We start from the raw sequence: 17,084 nt of genomic DNA, 5'->3' as shown, positions 1-17,084 counted from the left end.
ATTCCTGTCCACCAGACCTTCCCTGAGTGGTTAGATCTGTAAAATTTGTAAGTGTGTGTGTGTGTGTGTGTGTGTATGATGATCACATGCACTCACACAACACGCACTATGTATGACAAAACTGCTTTGACAAAGGTTTGCCTTTTTAAACAAAAAATGTGTCATATATTTTTATTAAATCATAGAAAACTCATTTGTATACAAATTTTTCCACTTTGGGGACAATGGAATATTAAACAGCTGGGTAACAAAACAGTTGAAAGATACATCTCACTTTAAGCAGAGACAAATTTTAAGTTGTCACATTTATTTTAAAAAAATGTTGAAATAATCAGTAACAGGTTATTGGCTTTTTTCACCTTTGGGTCAGAGGAATATAGTATCTCTTATAAAGCCCCAATTCTCTTTAAGGATGCTTTTCATTACTCAAACCAACCATGAGTTTAAAAAGGTGATTAACTTGAAGTTTTAATACAAAATCAATTTCTTTTTCCCAACCATGGACTTTTAGGGTATTGTAAATGCCGAATTTCAGGACAGGGTCTCCTTCCACAGGACCTATTATGCTTCTTTTCTACAAAAGCAAATGTGTATAATGGTACAGAATATATTTCAGAATAAGTTAAATATTAAGACATACAGTATGGCAATAATGTCCTACTTTTCTTTCTACCATGTAAATTCAAAAGTTCATCCTAATCTTACACGTTTATAAAAGGGTGAAGACTGAGGGATCCAGTGATAATGAAAATGCACAACAACCATCAGGACCACATTCTCTAAACACTTTGGCTGAATATATACAAATGGTCCTGCCAGAATCATGCCTGCGTTTGTTCCACAGGGGATCTAAATGAACAGACGCTGAAGGTCACCAAACAAAAATGGGCAGTGGTTTTGCAGTTTAGGTTGTCACTTGTTCTGCTTCTGAGCAGAGACCCAGAGGTCACACTGTGACATGTCTGCACTCACCACAAACACTCACAGAACATAAACACAAATTAAATATTAGCAAACATTTTAAATTAAATTGAAGACCGCTATTTTTAAGTGCATGAAGTATTTCCCCCTAGCTTCTTAACGCGTGTTACAGAGCGAGAACTAAGATCCTGGGTAACATTTGTGTTCCTACATATTAGAGGCCAACGTGCTTCCTTTGAGAACTCTCTGGAGTAACACATGAGATCTTCAGGGGGAAAAAAGGCAATTCTCCAATCTAAATGGAGGGATAGTCTCAAACAGTCATTTTCCCAAACTCCAGTTTGGATTTCAGACTCATTAAAGCAGGGACTCAAAAATGTGATCTTTGGGAGTGGCTCCTGGTGTCACCCGTGGTGACAGTCTGTGTCCCAGGACACTCGACTGACCCTTAATACTACAAGCCTCACTTCAAGCTGCCCCCAGGTCCTGGGACCCTGCTGTCAACTTGCAGACCTGGAGCTCTCCCAGGGAATGTGTAAACAAATCTGGGGAAAACCACGTTTCTGCAAGTTTTTGTTATGTCAGTGGTAAACCTCCTGGGCTAAGAAAAATAATAGGAAACGCCACCCCAATGGCAACTTCTCACGAGGCTTGTCTTCTGCTCATCCTGCTGTCGAAGACTATGAAGTCAACTCAAATATTCTTCGCCTCGCTTGCCCCAAATGGTAACTAAACAGAGTTAGAAGCTTTTCTTTGGACTACCTTATTCCTGAATTACGACAAATGCTTATCTGAGCAAACGTGGTCCGCTACCTTGTTACTGGAGGTGACTTGGAGAGGAGGCTAGGCTTTTGTGCAGGTTGGGATTCTGGCTGTGTCTGTTTCGACTTCGAACAGACGAAAACATGGTGTTGCAGCCCGGGACTTTGCATTTGTGGAGCTGGCGGAGGTGCACAGTTTTGTAGTGAGCCCTGAAGGTCCCTTTATTACTGTACGTCTTTTGGCAGAGGTGACATGTTATGGGCAGCCCAGACGGCAGGCTGGCAAGGCTCTGGTCGGCCTTCTCCATCAGGACGCAGATGGGATAGTCATCCTCCCCGGGGACCAGGCTCGCCCCTTCACAGTTGCCATCGCTGTCCTCCATGAGCACGGTGCCTTCCTCGCTTGCCCCGTCTGAGTCCCAGGAGGAATGGCTGCTACTCTCCGATTTCATGCTCGAGGTAGTACTTAAATCCAGGATGGTGCCCTCGCTTGGCGGACCGGAGGTGTAGCTCTCCAGGCCGGCGCTGTGGACTTGGGCTACTGGGTAAACCAGGCTGCCCATCCGACTTGTTCCCTTGAAGATGACAGATGTCGGGGAGGCTTGCTGTGTGAAAGCCACACCCTGACAGGCCTCCTTAGCCATATCTTTCAACAAGTAAGCTGCACGGAAATGGTCTTCACCGCTCTCCAACACTTCTTGAGTCAACACTTTTTGGTGGAGGTTTAGGTTTGAACTGTGTCTACAAGAGTGAAAAGACTGTTAGCAATGGGTTGGGCTGTTGTTTCTGTTGTGTTAAAGACAGCCTTCATTCTGAGTAGAGACACTAGGCAGATACCAGGAAAGCTTGTGGCATGAGAGAAGTGATACAGTGTGTGTGTGGTGGACACTGCCCACTGCCGTTCACCACTTGTCACAAGTTAGCATTTGACCAGAAAGGTCAACAGAATATGTAGTTCTCTTCAGTTTCCACGATCTGATTGACACGTAAGTTCTGGTACCTCATCTTTAGAGAATGGCTAGACTACTTCAGTTAGGCCAGTTCAACTGGGACACTGGAACCAGGAGATCCCAGAAGAAAACTGGTCACAGACAATAAGGAACTAAGCAGAGGACTTTATTTCAATGAAACCAGGAAATATTATCTTCTAGAGCTGCACTGTCCAGTATGACAGCTACTCATAAGTGTATGAGCACCTGAAAGGTGGCTATGACATATACTGAAATGATAATATTTTGGATAGGCTGAGTGAAATAAAATATGTTACTAACACTTACTTCACTTGTTTCTTTTTACTTTTTTAATGTGGCTACCAGAAAATTTAAAATTTCCTATGTGGCTTGCATGGTGGTCTAGAGTATTTGCTTACACACCCCCACGCAAGTTCTACAGGTGTGATAATCTGACTGGCTAGAAATTGTATGTGTGTGCATGAGTGTGTGTGGGGGGTGTGCACACGTGTGTGTGCTAAATTTAGTTCATATCTGCAACATTTCACTATATACCAGACAGAAATCTTGCAAATGCAGCACTGTGAGCACACTGCCAATCATCTACCCAATGATTACTCCTAAAGGGCAGATAATAAGTATCCATTATGACACATGCCTTTTACTCATAAGATATCATTTGGATGTAACTTGTCAATCAATGTCGGCCTTGCTCGGAGATCCCCTAACTATTGACGAGCAAAAACACCCCTTACCAGAGGGTACAATCTTAAAGGTGATTGGAGAATAATTCCAAACAGGGAAAATACCTCCTCCAACACAGATCAGAATGCATGCCAGGGTCAAACTGGGAAAAACACCCTCACCTAAATGACAAGGAATCAAATTTTCTCTTCTAAATCTCCAAGGACATATGGAAGGGGTGTTACTCATAAAATGTATCAAATTTACTTCTGAACTTCTTTTTAATCCTCTTATACATTCTTTTCTTGGGACATAATCAGAATTATACTCCCAGATCACCCACTTTGCAAGCAGCTCTTCTCAACTGCAACTCTGCCCTGTGATTATGTCAGCACCCTGGGTTGAAGGGGCAGGTATGTCTCGGCAGAAAACCAGACATTAGATTGACATACAGGTTCCAGTATACACAAGTGGTCAAAAAAAACGTCTGACAAACACATTTACTGGAACACCTTGCACAGAAAGGTCCCTGATGCAACAAAGCAAACCTCTGGGCCCTTTGCTCAACTCCTGAGGATCCCATGAACACCAAGAGCTAACATGTGGGAAGCCCTCTCTCCTCCTTAACCATCCTCAGAGGGTTAGATGCACTTCCCAAGGTGCCATGTCCCCTGAGACCAGTGAGTACCACAGCTTCAAAAACCCTGTGGACCACGTGCCAGGCTTTCTGTTTCCAGGACTAATGCTGTGCCTACTGCCCAGGTCTGCATTTCTTCCCTTCAACCTCTACACCTCCCCCTCCAACTCTTCCCTCCTGTTTGTGACTATTTAGGTAAGCTGAGACCAGTGGTTTTCAAATTGCGGTCTGGGTACCCCTAGTGGTCCCTGAGATCCTTTCAGGATGTCCCTCAAGTCAGACTCCTTTCATGATGATACTAAGACATTGTTTTCTCTTTTCAGGCTCATTCTCTCACTAGTGTAGAGTGGAGTTTTCCAGAGGCTACGTGACCTGTGATATTGCAACAGATTGAATGCAGAAGCTGGTATGAGAACCCAGTCGTCTTCTACCAGACCAGACATTAAAGATATTTGCAAAATGTAAAACAAAGCCACTTCTCACTAAGTTTTTGATCCAGAAAATGTAGTTATTTTTCATAAAAATGTAATGGTAACGTATAATAGGTTTTTTTAAGTGATATGATACGTATTGTTTCAATTTTAATTTCTAATACAGTAAATATTGATAGATATAAACCCAAAGAGACAAAAGTTCTTGAGGGTCTTGAGGTTTTAAGAATTTGTAAAGGGGCTGTGAGACCAAAACTTCTGCAAGCTGCTGGATTAGACAGAACTCCTCTGGGAAACCATCCCTAACTTCTCAGAGAGTTTGGTTAGGCGCCCTCCCATGTGCCCGTAACAGAATACCCCCGCTTCTAGCAGCCACCACCCTCAGCTGTAATCACCTACTTACTGCTCTGTCTGCCCCACTGGCCTTCGTGCGCAGGGACTGTGTCTAGAGCACCTAACACAGAAGGTTATTAACTATTTGTTGGATAAGTATCCACAGTGCTGTCCTCGTCCCTTTGTGATGGGTCCTAGGAACTGCTGTTGGCAGTAGCAGTGGCTTGAAGAGAGGACATCAGTTATCATGACAGCCATGCAATTCTCATCTCTGACTCAGAAAAATGGTGGTGGGCCCGGGACTGCTCACAAAGTCCTGTTTAAAATAGTATCATTTTAATCACAGATTCTAGGGAAAACGCAGTCCAAGTTCTAGACTACTAGAATTAGTGGTTTACATTTAGAACGAAAGATGTTTTCCTGTGGTGGGGCAGGAGGTTTGCATCACAAATAGGTTCCAAAATAAGAAAATGTTAAATATATGAAAAATAAATATAAATAGTATCTTAAATTCAATATGTCTTCTAATTTAGTAGACAATGTAGGTCAGAACAGTATCATAAATATCAAGGATAACCTGACCGATATGACTATCTCTTCTTTATAACGACAGCTTATTCATGATCGAACACCCTTCTTGGAGGGTGGAGGAGGGGCATTGGCTCACTAATTTGGGTATCTTGGTGGTTTGGTGCAACATCCGGCAACAGAAACAGGAATTTTAACTAACATCACCCCTGCCGTATCCTCTCTGCTCAAGACAATGTGTGTGTTCTTAGGAGCCCTGTCCAGGAATGTGTGTGGGAGTCTATACATTTTCACCCTCTTAATAAATTAGGTGCTACAACTTGGACTGAGGCAATGGTGGTGTTGAGCTGCTCGAAGTCAAGCTTGTTTGAGCGAATGTAACATTTTGATATTCTGTGAACCATTTAGCATCCACAATGCTGCATTTCATCAGTGAGCTGGTTCTCTCCTTAAAGCCTCCTGGGGTCATCTTTTGGTAAGCTTCCTCTTCCCTTTACAGGCTGGGGAGGAAGGCGACCTGAAGAGTGGTTATGCGACTCAAGTTCATTAAGAAAAGCACAAGTAAGATAGTAACGCCAGTGCTGTGTCCCCAGAGTGATGAGAGATACTCTATACCCGGGCACTCTGTACAAACAGTCTGACTCTGTGTGGTGGGGTCATGAAAACCCGGCACTGAAAGACTTCTCATCTTTGAACCATACATCACAGACACTGAAATAACCTGTTAATTGCCTTTACTCTTTGATATCTTAGTATTTCAAAAACCTTCAATCAGGCAGTTATTCTTTCTTTCAAAAATAGTGGTTAAATAGAAATCGGAGAAAACGTTTCATTCTGTGGACTTCATGGTGTGAAATGAAAATCAGGCAAGTTTTGGGGAGCTACAATCCTAACTTTAAAAGCTCCCCCGCTTCCTCCCCCTCTATTGTGTGAACTAGTTCATGACGCCTTATCCCAAACCCTTGGGGCCAGATGTTTCTGAATCCAAAATTTCTCAGGCTTTAAAAAGGCAGAATGATGCATATACTGTCATATCATGGCAATGCCCCCATAATAAATCCATTAACATTTCTGTACGGAATATATAGTAAAAAAATCCACACAAAGGGAGATTTAAAAAGATTAAAATAGCCTCACATCATTTCAGGTCAGGTTTTGTGGCTAAATGAGTTTACATTCTGGAATTGAAAATCCAGGAATCTGGATCTATAGAACACCGTTTCTCAATCTGTGGTCCCTGGAATAGCATCAGTGTCCCCTGGGAACTTAGCAATGCAAACTCTCACATCTCGTCCCAGACCAAGTGAAGCAGAAATTCTAGGGGGAGGGCTCAGAAGTCTGTTTTAACAACACTCCAGGTGACTCAGATGCATGCTAAAGTTTAAGAACCCCTGCCTTGGAAGAAATGATTGCCACCAGACGTCTTACCTGTCTCTGCTCCTGCGGGAGGGGAACGTGGCCTTACAGCCCTCCATCGTGCACGTGTGCATTTCTTTGGCATGCAGGTTCTTGTGATGCATCTTCACACCGCAAGCGTTTTTAAAAGTCTTCTTGCAGATGTCACACTGGAAGCGATTTTCCTCCTTCGGCCTCGCTAATGTGTGCTGACCTGAGTGCTCCAGCTCTTTGGAATCTTCAAAACAAGGAAAAGCCATCCCCCGGCTGGACAAAGCACTGAGGAGGCCCCCGGCCAGCAGGCGCTGCTGCAGTTTGACGTAATCAGGAAAAGGGACACAGGGCTCCACCCCGGGGGTGAGGTGAGGTTCACGGCCACCATCCTCCCCGTCCCGTGGCACCACGGTCAGCACTGACTTCTGCTCAGTCTCCCTCTCCGAGTTGTATGTGGCCTGCTCGGGGGTTTGGCGGAGGGCTCCGCTGGACTCGATCGCCGGTTTGAGATGGCAGGGCCTCTCTCCTTCAGGACCAGGCTTCCCTAAGCTTCCCAATGGGGCTCTGTCTGGCCGGGGGCTGCAGGCCTCCAGCTCGTCTTCACTGACCACCTGCAGGGGCATGTCTTCATCTGAGCTGAGAGTGTGCCTCTTCTCATCCACTATCTCCACAGCCTCCTTCTCTATTTTGATGGGCATACTGGACTTGCGCGATTTCTTCTTGGGCAGGGCATCGAATGGCATTTCGTTGGAAACCAGTTGTTCCGGGATTGAAGAGGACAGCAGAGGGAGGGAAGGTAGCATCCCAGGTGTGTTTGCTAGCTCAGCCGGGGTGGCCGGACTGCGGTAGAAAGGAAAGACCGGCTGGACCGTCTTCAGGTTGGGAAAAAGCACTCCGTTTTGGCCGATGCTTGGGAAGGCTGGCTGGCTCCGGGAATCCTCCCCTGAACCAGTGTAGCCAGGGAAAGGTCGACAGTCTGGAGAAGTCACCCTGAAACCGGGGAGCTTATAGCTCTCAGAGGCAGCCAGGTTCAGGCTGTTCCTCAGGTCTTTGTCCCTGTTGTTTCTGTTCATTGGCATGTGCAGCCGGGGGTTGGGGTTGGCGCTGTGGCGGTTCCGGCTCCTCAGGGAGCTGAACACCATGTTACAGCCTTCGATGGTGCACTTATGCTTGATCTTCAGGTGGACGGCATTGTAGTGGATCTTGAGGGTGCCTTTGTCGTAGAAGGTCTTCTCACACGCTGTACAGAACACCCGGCCCTTCTTTGTGCCGAGGCTGTTCCTCTCAGACTTCACTTTGCCCTCTGGGGACAACTGTGTCCTTTCGAGCTTTGTGATGATGTTGTATGAGCTGGAGTCACTTAAATGGGCACTGTCTTCCTTTTTAGTAACAGGACCTGGACAGTTTAGACACTGCTCTTTTTCAACCTGAAATGGGGTGGAACTGGAAGTTAAGAAACTGCTGTTGGGGAAGGGTCCGTGGATTTCCTGTTTGGGGTCCTGACTTTGGTCCTGACCCTGCTCCAGCACATATGGTTCGGGCACTGACCCTATCAGTGCGGGAGGCACGGGGTTGAAGAACTGGAAGGGCAGCATGAAGGTCATGTTGTTTATGAGGTTCTCAAAGGGGTGTATATTGCCGGGGTTTCCTTTGTCTACAGGAGGGGGTAGGCTGCCACTCCGGTGGCTGCAGCTCTCGATGAAAGCCCTGATATCTACGTTCGCCGTGGAGGGCGGGATGATGATGGACTGCTCTTCCTTCTCTTGAATTACCATGAGCTCAACGATAGACTTGGTCTCTCCAAAACGAAGGAACTGCTGCAAGGTGGCCACCTCTTCCTCACTGGTCATGATGCTCCAGTGATCCAACACCTTTCCTGATGCATCCTAAACCCAAACCAGAATTAAAAAGGGCAATTAATTTACTATTCCTTACCCTCTTCTCTAAGAAAGGAACCACGTATGTGGTCAGGGCCTCCACCAGCACCACAGGGCACTTTTGTACATATTAGAAAAAGACACCCCTGTGAGCATAAGGCTTGATGAGTTCAGCCCTCGCTCACCCCACTGTCCTAGGACAGAAACCCTGTGCAGAAAATAAACTGCACAAAGGTAAGCAGTGGTCCAGAAGAGAGAAATAAAATGATATCACTCAAGCCTAAGGGAAGTTTGGTGATTATTTTCCATCTTATTTCAAACGAATTGGTTGTCTTGCATCAGGCATAATTTTCCTCCACTAAAATTAAAATATGTATCATTTGAACAATAGTAACTTCTTTATCTAAAGAGTATAGATGAGGCAATCAGGCCTAGATATAGTTCAAGTATTTATTCGCTGCAAGTTTAATAATCTTTCCCAAGCAACTAACATTGAAAAACAAATGAACCTGTATTGATCTATTGCCTATGTTCACAAAGCAGAGCTGTAATTACACTGGAGTGTTGGAGATCTTTCAAACTCTAGCAAGGCCTAACTTTTCCCAAAACGACAATAAATATTTTATCACAGAACATGTATTTGACGGCCTACTGAGATTTTTCACGGTGCGTGTAAGAGTTCTGAAGATGATGAGGAAGGTAACATCATAAATTTTTCATGCACCAGAGGTTCAAGGTAATTGATTCCATATTTTTAATCCTAACACTAGAAAGCAAGATTATTAGGATCATTAAATATTGATCTATGTCATAATGTAAGATCATAATGCTGCTCTACATAAAAGGTGGTTTCTAGCCTGCTGGGGGTCCTGCACTCGAGGTGAGCAAACATGTTTCCAGAGGAAGACTGGAGGCATTGTCAGAGTTCGAAAGAAGGGGGTTCAAATTCTCAGTCTGCTGCATACAAGCTGAGTGACTTCAGCAAGAGTTAGAAGCACTCAGTCTCTGGTTTTCCAACTGGAAAATGGGGATAATCTACCTACCTTGTGAGATTACTGGAAGAGGGTCTAAGTCAATAATTGGTTGTTATTAGTGTTTGTTTCAGGGTTATGGCCCAGCTGAGTTAGACTGAAGTGTATGTTAGTCTTGGAAATAACATTCATCCGCCCATTTCGTTGAAATTTTTATCAAAGTTAGCTGACATTTTCTAGCGTAGTGACAAGAAAGAAAATGCTGTAGCTGTTTCATATGTCAGAGAAATGATAGAATTCACACCAGGGAATATGTTCTTTGCTGTTGAAACACCTTGATAGCCTCTCCGGATAGGAAGCATAAGGCCTACCCCCCACAGTATGGTACAGAAAAAGAGGTACAACTACTCTGCAAAGGAAAGAGATGAGAGAAGGGACAAAAGGCATGGAATGATGGAGAGACGTAGAGAAAATGCGAGGAGGCCAAAAGGAACTGCGGAGGCAGAGAGAGAATGAGCCAGAGCATGCACACAGAAATATCACAAGGTGATGGAGCCTGGGAAGGAAAATTAGCAGTAGGATGGATGGCAGAGGGCTTTAAAGAACAGGAAGGTGTGGCATGAAATTGTAACTGTTTGCTGTGCCGTTCTGCAGTGTAAGTTCCCTTCCTCAACCCCAAACTCTCAGTAAAATCTGAAACATGACGTCTTGTGTCAGTAAATAGTTTGAGGATAATAACAGAAATGGAGGCAGCACCAAGGATGGGGCAAATGGCTGACTGTGGAAGAGCTGGCTGAGTGAAACCTAAATCAGAGAATATGTAATGCTCCCGCATCCTCAAGTTTTACAGATACCTTGAGGAAAGGCACTGGATTTCACCCAGAACATGAGGTAGGGCTTAAGACATTAGAAATAACTATGAAAGGGAAGGATGACTACCAATGGCTGTAGCACTGTAGGCAACTGGGTTACATCAGTTCCATGGACACGAGCTTCGGAAGACATTCTAGGAGAACAGTGCCCATGGTCCCCATACCTGCAGCACGTATCCACGGATGTAATCCTGGAGGGTCCAGTCCAAGGCATGGAGGATCTGGAGAACCTCATCTTGCTTCAACACACTGAAGAGCCGGTCCAGTAGGATTTTCAGGCGAACAGGGATGGCCTGGGTCCCATACAGCATGAGGCTGCTAATATCAAACACCACGTTGGACTGAACAATCTCCACCTGGCTTGTTGGATACACGGGGGGAATCCTTAGCTTACTTAGAGCTGAAAAAGTGAATTGAAGAAATATCGTTTTTCAAGATTCTACTTTTAAGAGAAACACTGCACAGAAGTAGGTTAGCGCTAACTCTCAGTTATTTGTTCCAGTAGAAAAACCACAAATATGCAAACAATTAATAATCTTAATAGCTATCTGGCTCCAAGTTATTCTCAGGAACTTCTAAAATAAAATGGACTAGGCTGAGAGGCTTCTTTTCTCCCTTTCCTGTGGCATACCTAAGGAGTAAAACAGCCGCAAGTAGGGACCGTGCACGGAAAACAGGTAAAAACGAAGGCGGCAGGTGCATAATCAAGAGGATGGAAAACCAGGAAGCATGGGGTCTGGGGAAGAACCTGGACTTGGAAATCCAACAGATCTGGGTTTGAGCCCTGGTCTGCCACTATCTAGTTGTTGGGCTGGGCAAGTTAAGCCACTGAACTCCATGCTGTCCAATGCAACAGTCATCAGTCAGTCACATATGGCTATTCAAATTTAGATTTAAATTAATTAACATTAAATAAAACTAAAAATTCAGTTCACCAGTTGCGCTAGTCACATTTCAAGTGCTTGTAGCCACATGTGGCTAGTGTAGGGCTGTCAGGTATAGCAAATAAACAAATAAAAATTAAACTTGAATATACATTTCAGATAAAAAATGAATAAGTGGTATACACTTAAACCAAAAATATTCATTGGGATATACTTAGGCTAAAAAATTATGTATAGCTTAACTGAAATTCAAATTCAACTGAGCATTCTGTTTTTCCATCTAGCAACCCTGCGTTAGAGGCTACTTACTGTATTAGACAGCACAGAACATTTCTACTGTTGCAGAATGACAGCCCTGAAGCACCATTTTCTACATCTTTAGAAGGGGGTTGATAAACACTTGTCATATAGAGTTGTTAAGATTCAAAGAGATAACATATATAAAGCTCTTAGGCTGTTACCTGGCACATAGCAGTAACTTACAAATGTTAGCTGTCATTCTTAGATATTGAATCTGTTCCTGAATAACTGTAAGTTATTTAAAGGGTACGCTAAAGGCCAAGAGAGGGGGCAAAATGAAGTTACCGTGGGCCACCCATCCATGTCTGCACTGCTCACACTGACGGTGGTTTATTTTCCCTGGTTTGAAGCTTTGGCAACTACAGTTCAGAGTACAGCCGATGGCCTGCAAAAGAGAACACAGGGATACCTGGCATGTTAGTGAGGCGTGGAGCACACATCACATTTACATAACAAAACACACTCCTCCACTGAGCAACGTTCTTTGAGTGATGTGTGCCCACTCTGTGCCAGGCCCAGACCTGTACAGTGTATCCTGGAAAGCGGGGAAGCTGGCCCCAGACCTGGAGACGGTGAACATGCTACACAGATATTCTGCATGCGAGAATGGGCTAAAATCCCAGAACTCTTTATAAGAAAGGATTACAGGTGGGAAGGAAACATCTTGCTTGTTATTAAGGACACAGAAAGGGTGAAGAAGAGTCACATTCTCACTGAATCTCTAAGTTGACCAGAACAGCAACCCTGAAAGGTATACAAGGGCTACCCTGACACAAGTAAATAGGAGAGCAATCAGAACTGAGAGTAACACACATGTGTAATTCGTTACCCCCCAAAATGAGGCAGAGGCTGAATATCAAGATAGATTTGAGGACATGCAATGGCTGACCACACTGACGATGATTCCCCGACCCCGCTCACTGGACTGTGTGACCGACAGATGCACACAGGCTGGACAAGCCCTGCATCGATGCCCAGGTGCAGTCGAAATGTCGGCTGTGGTGTGGGGGTGTGGAGTGTGCAAACACACAACTGAAATTGAAACTAGAGATGTATGTGACAACAAAGTTCTAGTATTAAGAACAAAGCTTCATGTGTATTTTTTTTTTTTTTTTTTTTGCGGTACGCGGGCCTCTCACTGTTGTGGCCTCTCCCGTTGCGGAGCACAGGCTCCGGATGCGCAGGCTCAGTGGCCATGGCTCACGGGCCCAGCCGCTCCGCGGCATGTGGGATCCTCCCGGACCGGGGCACGAACCCGTGTCCCCCGCATCAGCAGGTGGACTCTCAACCACTGCACCACCAGGGAAGCCCACTTCACGTGCATTTTTAAGATGAATTTCTCAAAAGGGGATAGAGGCCTGAGGAACATAATCTCTTATTAAAGAGAAAAAGCTCTCACAGGAGCTCTGTCAGTGAGATTCCTGGGAAGCACTGCTGTGTGGAATCTGTATGATTCAAGAGAGCTTTGACACTGGGGAGTGTCTCTGTGTTTGGAGGGGATGAAAGAGCCCTATGACTATGGGTTTAAACCCTCCATGTGACAATTAAGGGACTATGTGGCCTTGGGTGGGGACAGGGAAGAGGAGAATCTGGCCTAGGACACTTTAAGGAGTATATAGCTAGTCCTCACTCAAAAATCAGTTGCTGGTGGGACTGTAAAATGGTGCAGCCACTTTGGAAAACAGTCTGGCTGATCCTCACAAACACAGTTACTATACAACCAAGCAATTCCACTCCTAGGTATAAGCTCAAGAGAACTGAAGACATACGTCCACGTAAAACTTGTACCCGAACTTTAAAATCAGCATTATTTATAGTAGCCCCGAAGTGGAAACAACCTCAATATTGATCAGCTGATGAATGGATAAACAAAATGTGGTATGTCCATACAATGGGATATCACTAGGCAATAAGAATGAAGTACTGATACCTGCTAAAACATGGGTGAACTCTGAAAATATTATGCTCATGAAAGAAGCCAAGTACAAAAAGTCACAGGTGGAATGATTCCATTTATGTGAACTGTCAAGAACAGGCCAATCCAGAGAGGCACAAAGCAGACTAGTGGTTACCGGGGTCGTGGGGAGCAGGTAGGGATGAGGAGTGACTGCTAATGGGTGGTAGTGGGGGGAAAGGGTTATCTTTTTTGTTTGTTTTCATCTTTAAAAAAAAAAAATAATTAATTAATTAATTTTTGGCCGCGTTGGGTCTTTGTGTCTGTGGGCGGGCTTTCTCTAGTTGCGGCCAGCGGGGGCTACTCTTCGTTGCAGTGCGTGGGATATACTCCTAGGAGTAGAACTGCTGGATCATATAGTAACTCTATGTTTAACTTTTTGAGAAAAATCCCAAACTGATTTTTAAAGTTTATATTCCTACCAGCAGTCTATGAGGGCTCTGATTTCTCCACATCCCCACCAACACTAGTTACTGTTTGCCTTTTCTACTGTAGTTATCCTACTGGGCATAAGTGGTATCTCATTGTGGTTTTGATTTGCATTTCCCTGACGGCTAATGGTGTTCAGCATCTTTTCATGTGCTTGACGGCCATCTGTATGTCTGTTCAGATCTTTTGCCCATTTTTAAATTGGGGTGTCTTTTTAGCATTGAGTCATAAGAGTTCTTTATATACTCTAGGTACAAGTCCCTTACTAGATATATGATTTGCAAATATTTTCTCCAATCCTTGGCTTATCCTTTCACTTTCTTCACAGTACCCTTTGAAACACAGATAGTTTAAATTTTGACCAGAGTTTCTTTTTTTTTTTTTTTTGCGGTACGTGGGCCTCTCACTGTTGTGGCCTCTCCCGTTGCAGAGCACAGGCTCCAGACGCGCAGGCTCAGCGGCCATGGCTCATGGGCCCAGCCGCTCCGCGGCATGTGGGATCTTCCCGGACCGGGGCACGAACCTGTGTCCCCTGCATCGGCAGGCAGACTCTCAACCACTGCGCCACCAGGGGAACCCCAGAGTTTCTTTCTGAGGTGATGAAAATGTTCTAAAATCAGGTAGTAGTGATGGTTGCACAACTCAATTAATACAGTGAAACCACTCAGTTGTATACTTTATAAGGGTGAATTTTATGGTATGTGAATTATATTTTGATAAAAATATTATTTTAAAAAATCAGTCCACTATACTCCTATTAGAATGGCCAAAATCCAGAACACTGACAGCATCAAATGATTGTGAGGATGTGGAGCAACAGAAATCTCATTCATTGCTGATGAGAATGCAAAATAGTAATAAAGCTACTTTGGAAGACGGTTTGGTGGTTTCTTATAAAACTAAGCACACTCTTACCGTACAATCCAGTAACTGCACTCTTTGGTATTTACCCAAAGAAGCTGAAAACTTATGCCCACACAAAACCTGCACATGGATGTTTATAGCAGCTTTATTCATAATTTCTAAGACTTGGAAGTAAACAAGATGTCCTTTAGTTGGCAAATAGATAAACTGTGGTACACCCAAACAACAGAATATTATTCAGCACAAAAAAGACATGAGCTATAAAGCCATGAAAAGACATGGAGGAAATGTAAATGCATATTATTAAGTGAAAGAAGCCAATCTGAAAAGGCTACATACTGCATGATTCCAACTTTAAAACATTCTGGAAAAGGGAAAACTATGGAGACAGTAAAAGGATCAGTGGTTGCCAGGGGGTTGGCAGGGGTTGGGGAATGAACAGGAAGAACACAGAGGATTTTTAGGGCAGTGAAAATACTCTGTATGATACTATAATGATAGATACTTGTCATTGTACATTTTTCCAAACCCATAGGGTGTACAACACCAAGAGTGAACTCTAAGGTTAAACCATGGATTTTGGGTGATTATGATGTGTCAAAATGTTGGTTCATCAATTGTAACAAATGTACCCTCCGGTGAGGGATGTTGAAAATAGGGGAGGCTATGCCTACGTGGAGGTAGGGGATATATGGGAAATCCTTGTACTTTCCTTTCAATTTTTCTATGGATCTAAAAGTATTCTAAAAAAATAAAGTCTTTTAAAAAACCAGTGACCTTCCTTAAATACAGGTTAAACTTTACATGATTTGACTGTTATCTACAATTTCTTTTGGATTACAATGGGCCTGAACAGAACAACTAGACAGAGATTTTCAGGTGAAGGAATAGGGCTGTTTATAACTGAGGTGTATAGCAGACAGCAACAGTGTTACCTAATCCCTTCAACAGGCTATCAAAAAACAGGAAATATGGGTAAAAGGGTTTTGCTCTTTGTAAAGTCATAGAATATAACATAAAGAACTCCAGATGATCAGAACAGTCTCTCACTCTAATAATGCATACATTCTCATCTGGGGTATACCATCCCCAAAGGGTGAAAACTATTCCATTCTTTTTATGTATAGAGCACACATATACATACATAAACAGATATATAGTATATGGTGTGAAATTAAAATTTCATTGTGGTAGGCACAATTAGAAAAAAATTTCTAAAGTCTCCTTAGATGCATGTGGGGGGGTGAATAATGAAAAATAAGATCAAGAAATATTGCTCTAATGACAGAAATTATTTTACTTTTTGGTTATAGAGTTTCTACTTGTGTACACATATACAAATGTATTACTGATAAATATACAAACACACACATCTATATACCTGCACACATAATTATATAGTTATCTTGACTGGAAGTTAAAGGATAAAAATGAGTAATGGTTTAGTTTCTACTACACACTGTCAAAATTTAAGAGTGTCATTACCTCAGTTTGCAGCATTCTTATGTTGTCCAGCTTCTAAACTTCCCTGCGACTCCCTGAATGTCAGCTCACAGGCAAACCAATCATCTATACTCTCAATAGCTACCAGCACACTTAGTACTAAACCTCTGAAATATTTCACCACCTACATTCTACAAATATGACTGTTTTAATGGAAATTTTTAAAAGAAGAAAAGTTCTTATTTTGGATTATGTCCCTCAAGATGCTATTCATTCTTTAAAAACAAGGTATTGGAACTATATAAAGTGAATTCACATTTTATTTACTTGGAAAATAGGACCTGCCTGAATTAGAGAAAGATGTCCTTGAGCACATACTTCCTTCACTCCCTAAAGAGTCTGCTCAGAAGGCTGACTCATGGGAAGCCCCCAGGAAACTCTGAGTGACACTATCTCAGGCCCAGCACAGTGAAACTACAGAGGGAACAATTCCAAGCACATTTCATAGCCTAAGGTTGAAACTCATTTTTTTCTGCATCTCTTGACACCAACTCAGGGTTTCTCAACATCAGCATTATAGACATTTTGAGCTGGATAATTATTTGTGGTGGGTGCTGTCCTGTGCATTGTAGGATGTCAAGCAGCATCCCTGGCTTCTACCCACCAGGTGCCACAGTAACACCTCCCTTCCCCAGTTGTGAAAACCAAAATGTTTCCAGACATTGTCAAATGCCCCTAGGGGCAAAACTGCCCCCAGTTGACACTCCCTGACCTAACCTGACTATTCACAGTTATAGCAGCTTCTAGTTTGGGGACTGAATTTTAAGCAGTTTTATCTGTAATTCCAATGTATGAA

At 43.5% G+C, this 17,084-nt stretch overlaps 1 protein-coding gene across 1 annotated transcript in view; it reads right to left on the bottom strand.

Annotated features, from left to right (window-relative positions):
• Positions 1-1,633: 1,633 nt before the first annotated feature.
• BNC1 (basonuclin 1) overlaps positions 1,634-17,084 on the bottom strand; it is a 30,113-nt gene continuing 14,662 nt past the window's right edge. Inside the window, exons 2-5 of the mRNA XM_029239390.1 lie at positions 11,824-11,923; positions 10,519-10,754; positions 6,674-8,520; positions 1,634-2,423 (exon numbers count right to left, since the gene is read on the bottom strand). Of these exons, the coding sequence (XP_029095223.1) occupies positions 1,739-2,423; positions 6,674-8,520; positions 10,519-10,754; positions 11,824-11,923 (2,868 nt within the window). The 3' untranslated portion in view covers positions 1,634-1,738. The remainder of the gene's footprint in view (positions 2,424-6,673; positions 8,521-10,518; positions 10,755-11,823; positions 11,924-17,084) is intronic.

The sequence above is a fragment of the Monodon monoceros genome, unplaced genomic scaffold (assembly GCF_005190385.1).
Source record: "Monodon monoceros isolate NGI ecotype Baffin Bay Population unplaced genomic scaffold, NGI_Narwhal_1 Super_Scaffold_21, whole genome shotgun sequence".
Taxonomy (NCBI): domain Eukaryota; kingdom Metazoa; phylum Chordata; class Mammalia; order Artiodactyla; family Monodontidae; genus Monodon; species Monodon monoceros.
This window is presented reverse-complemented; position numbering and strand designations above follow the sequence as displayed.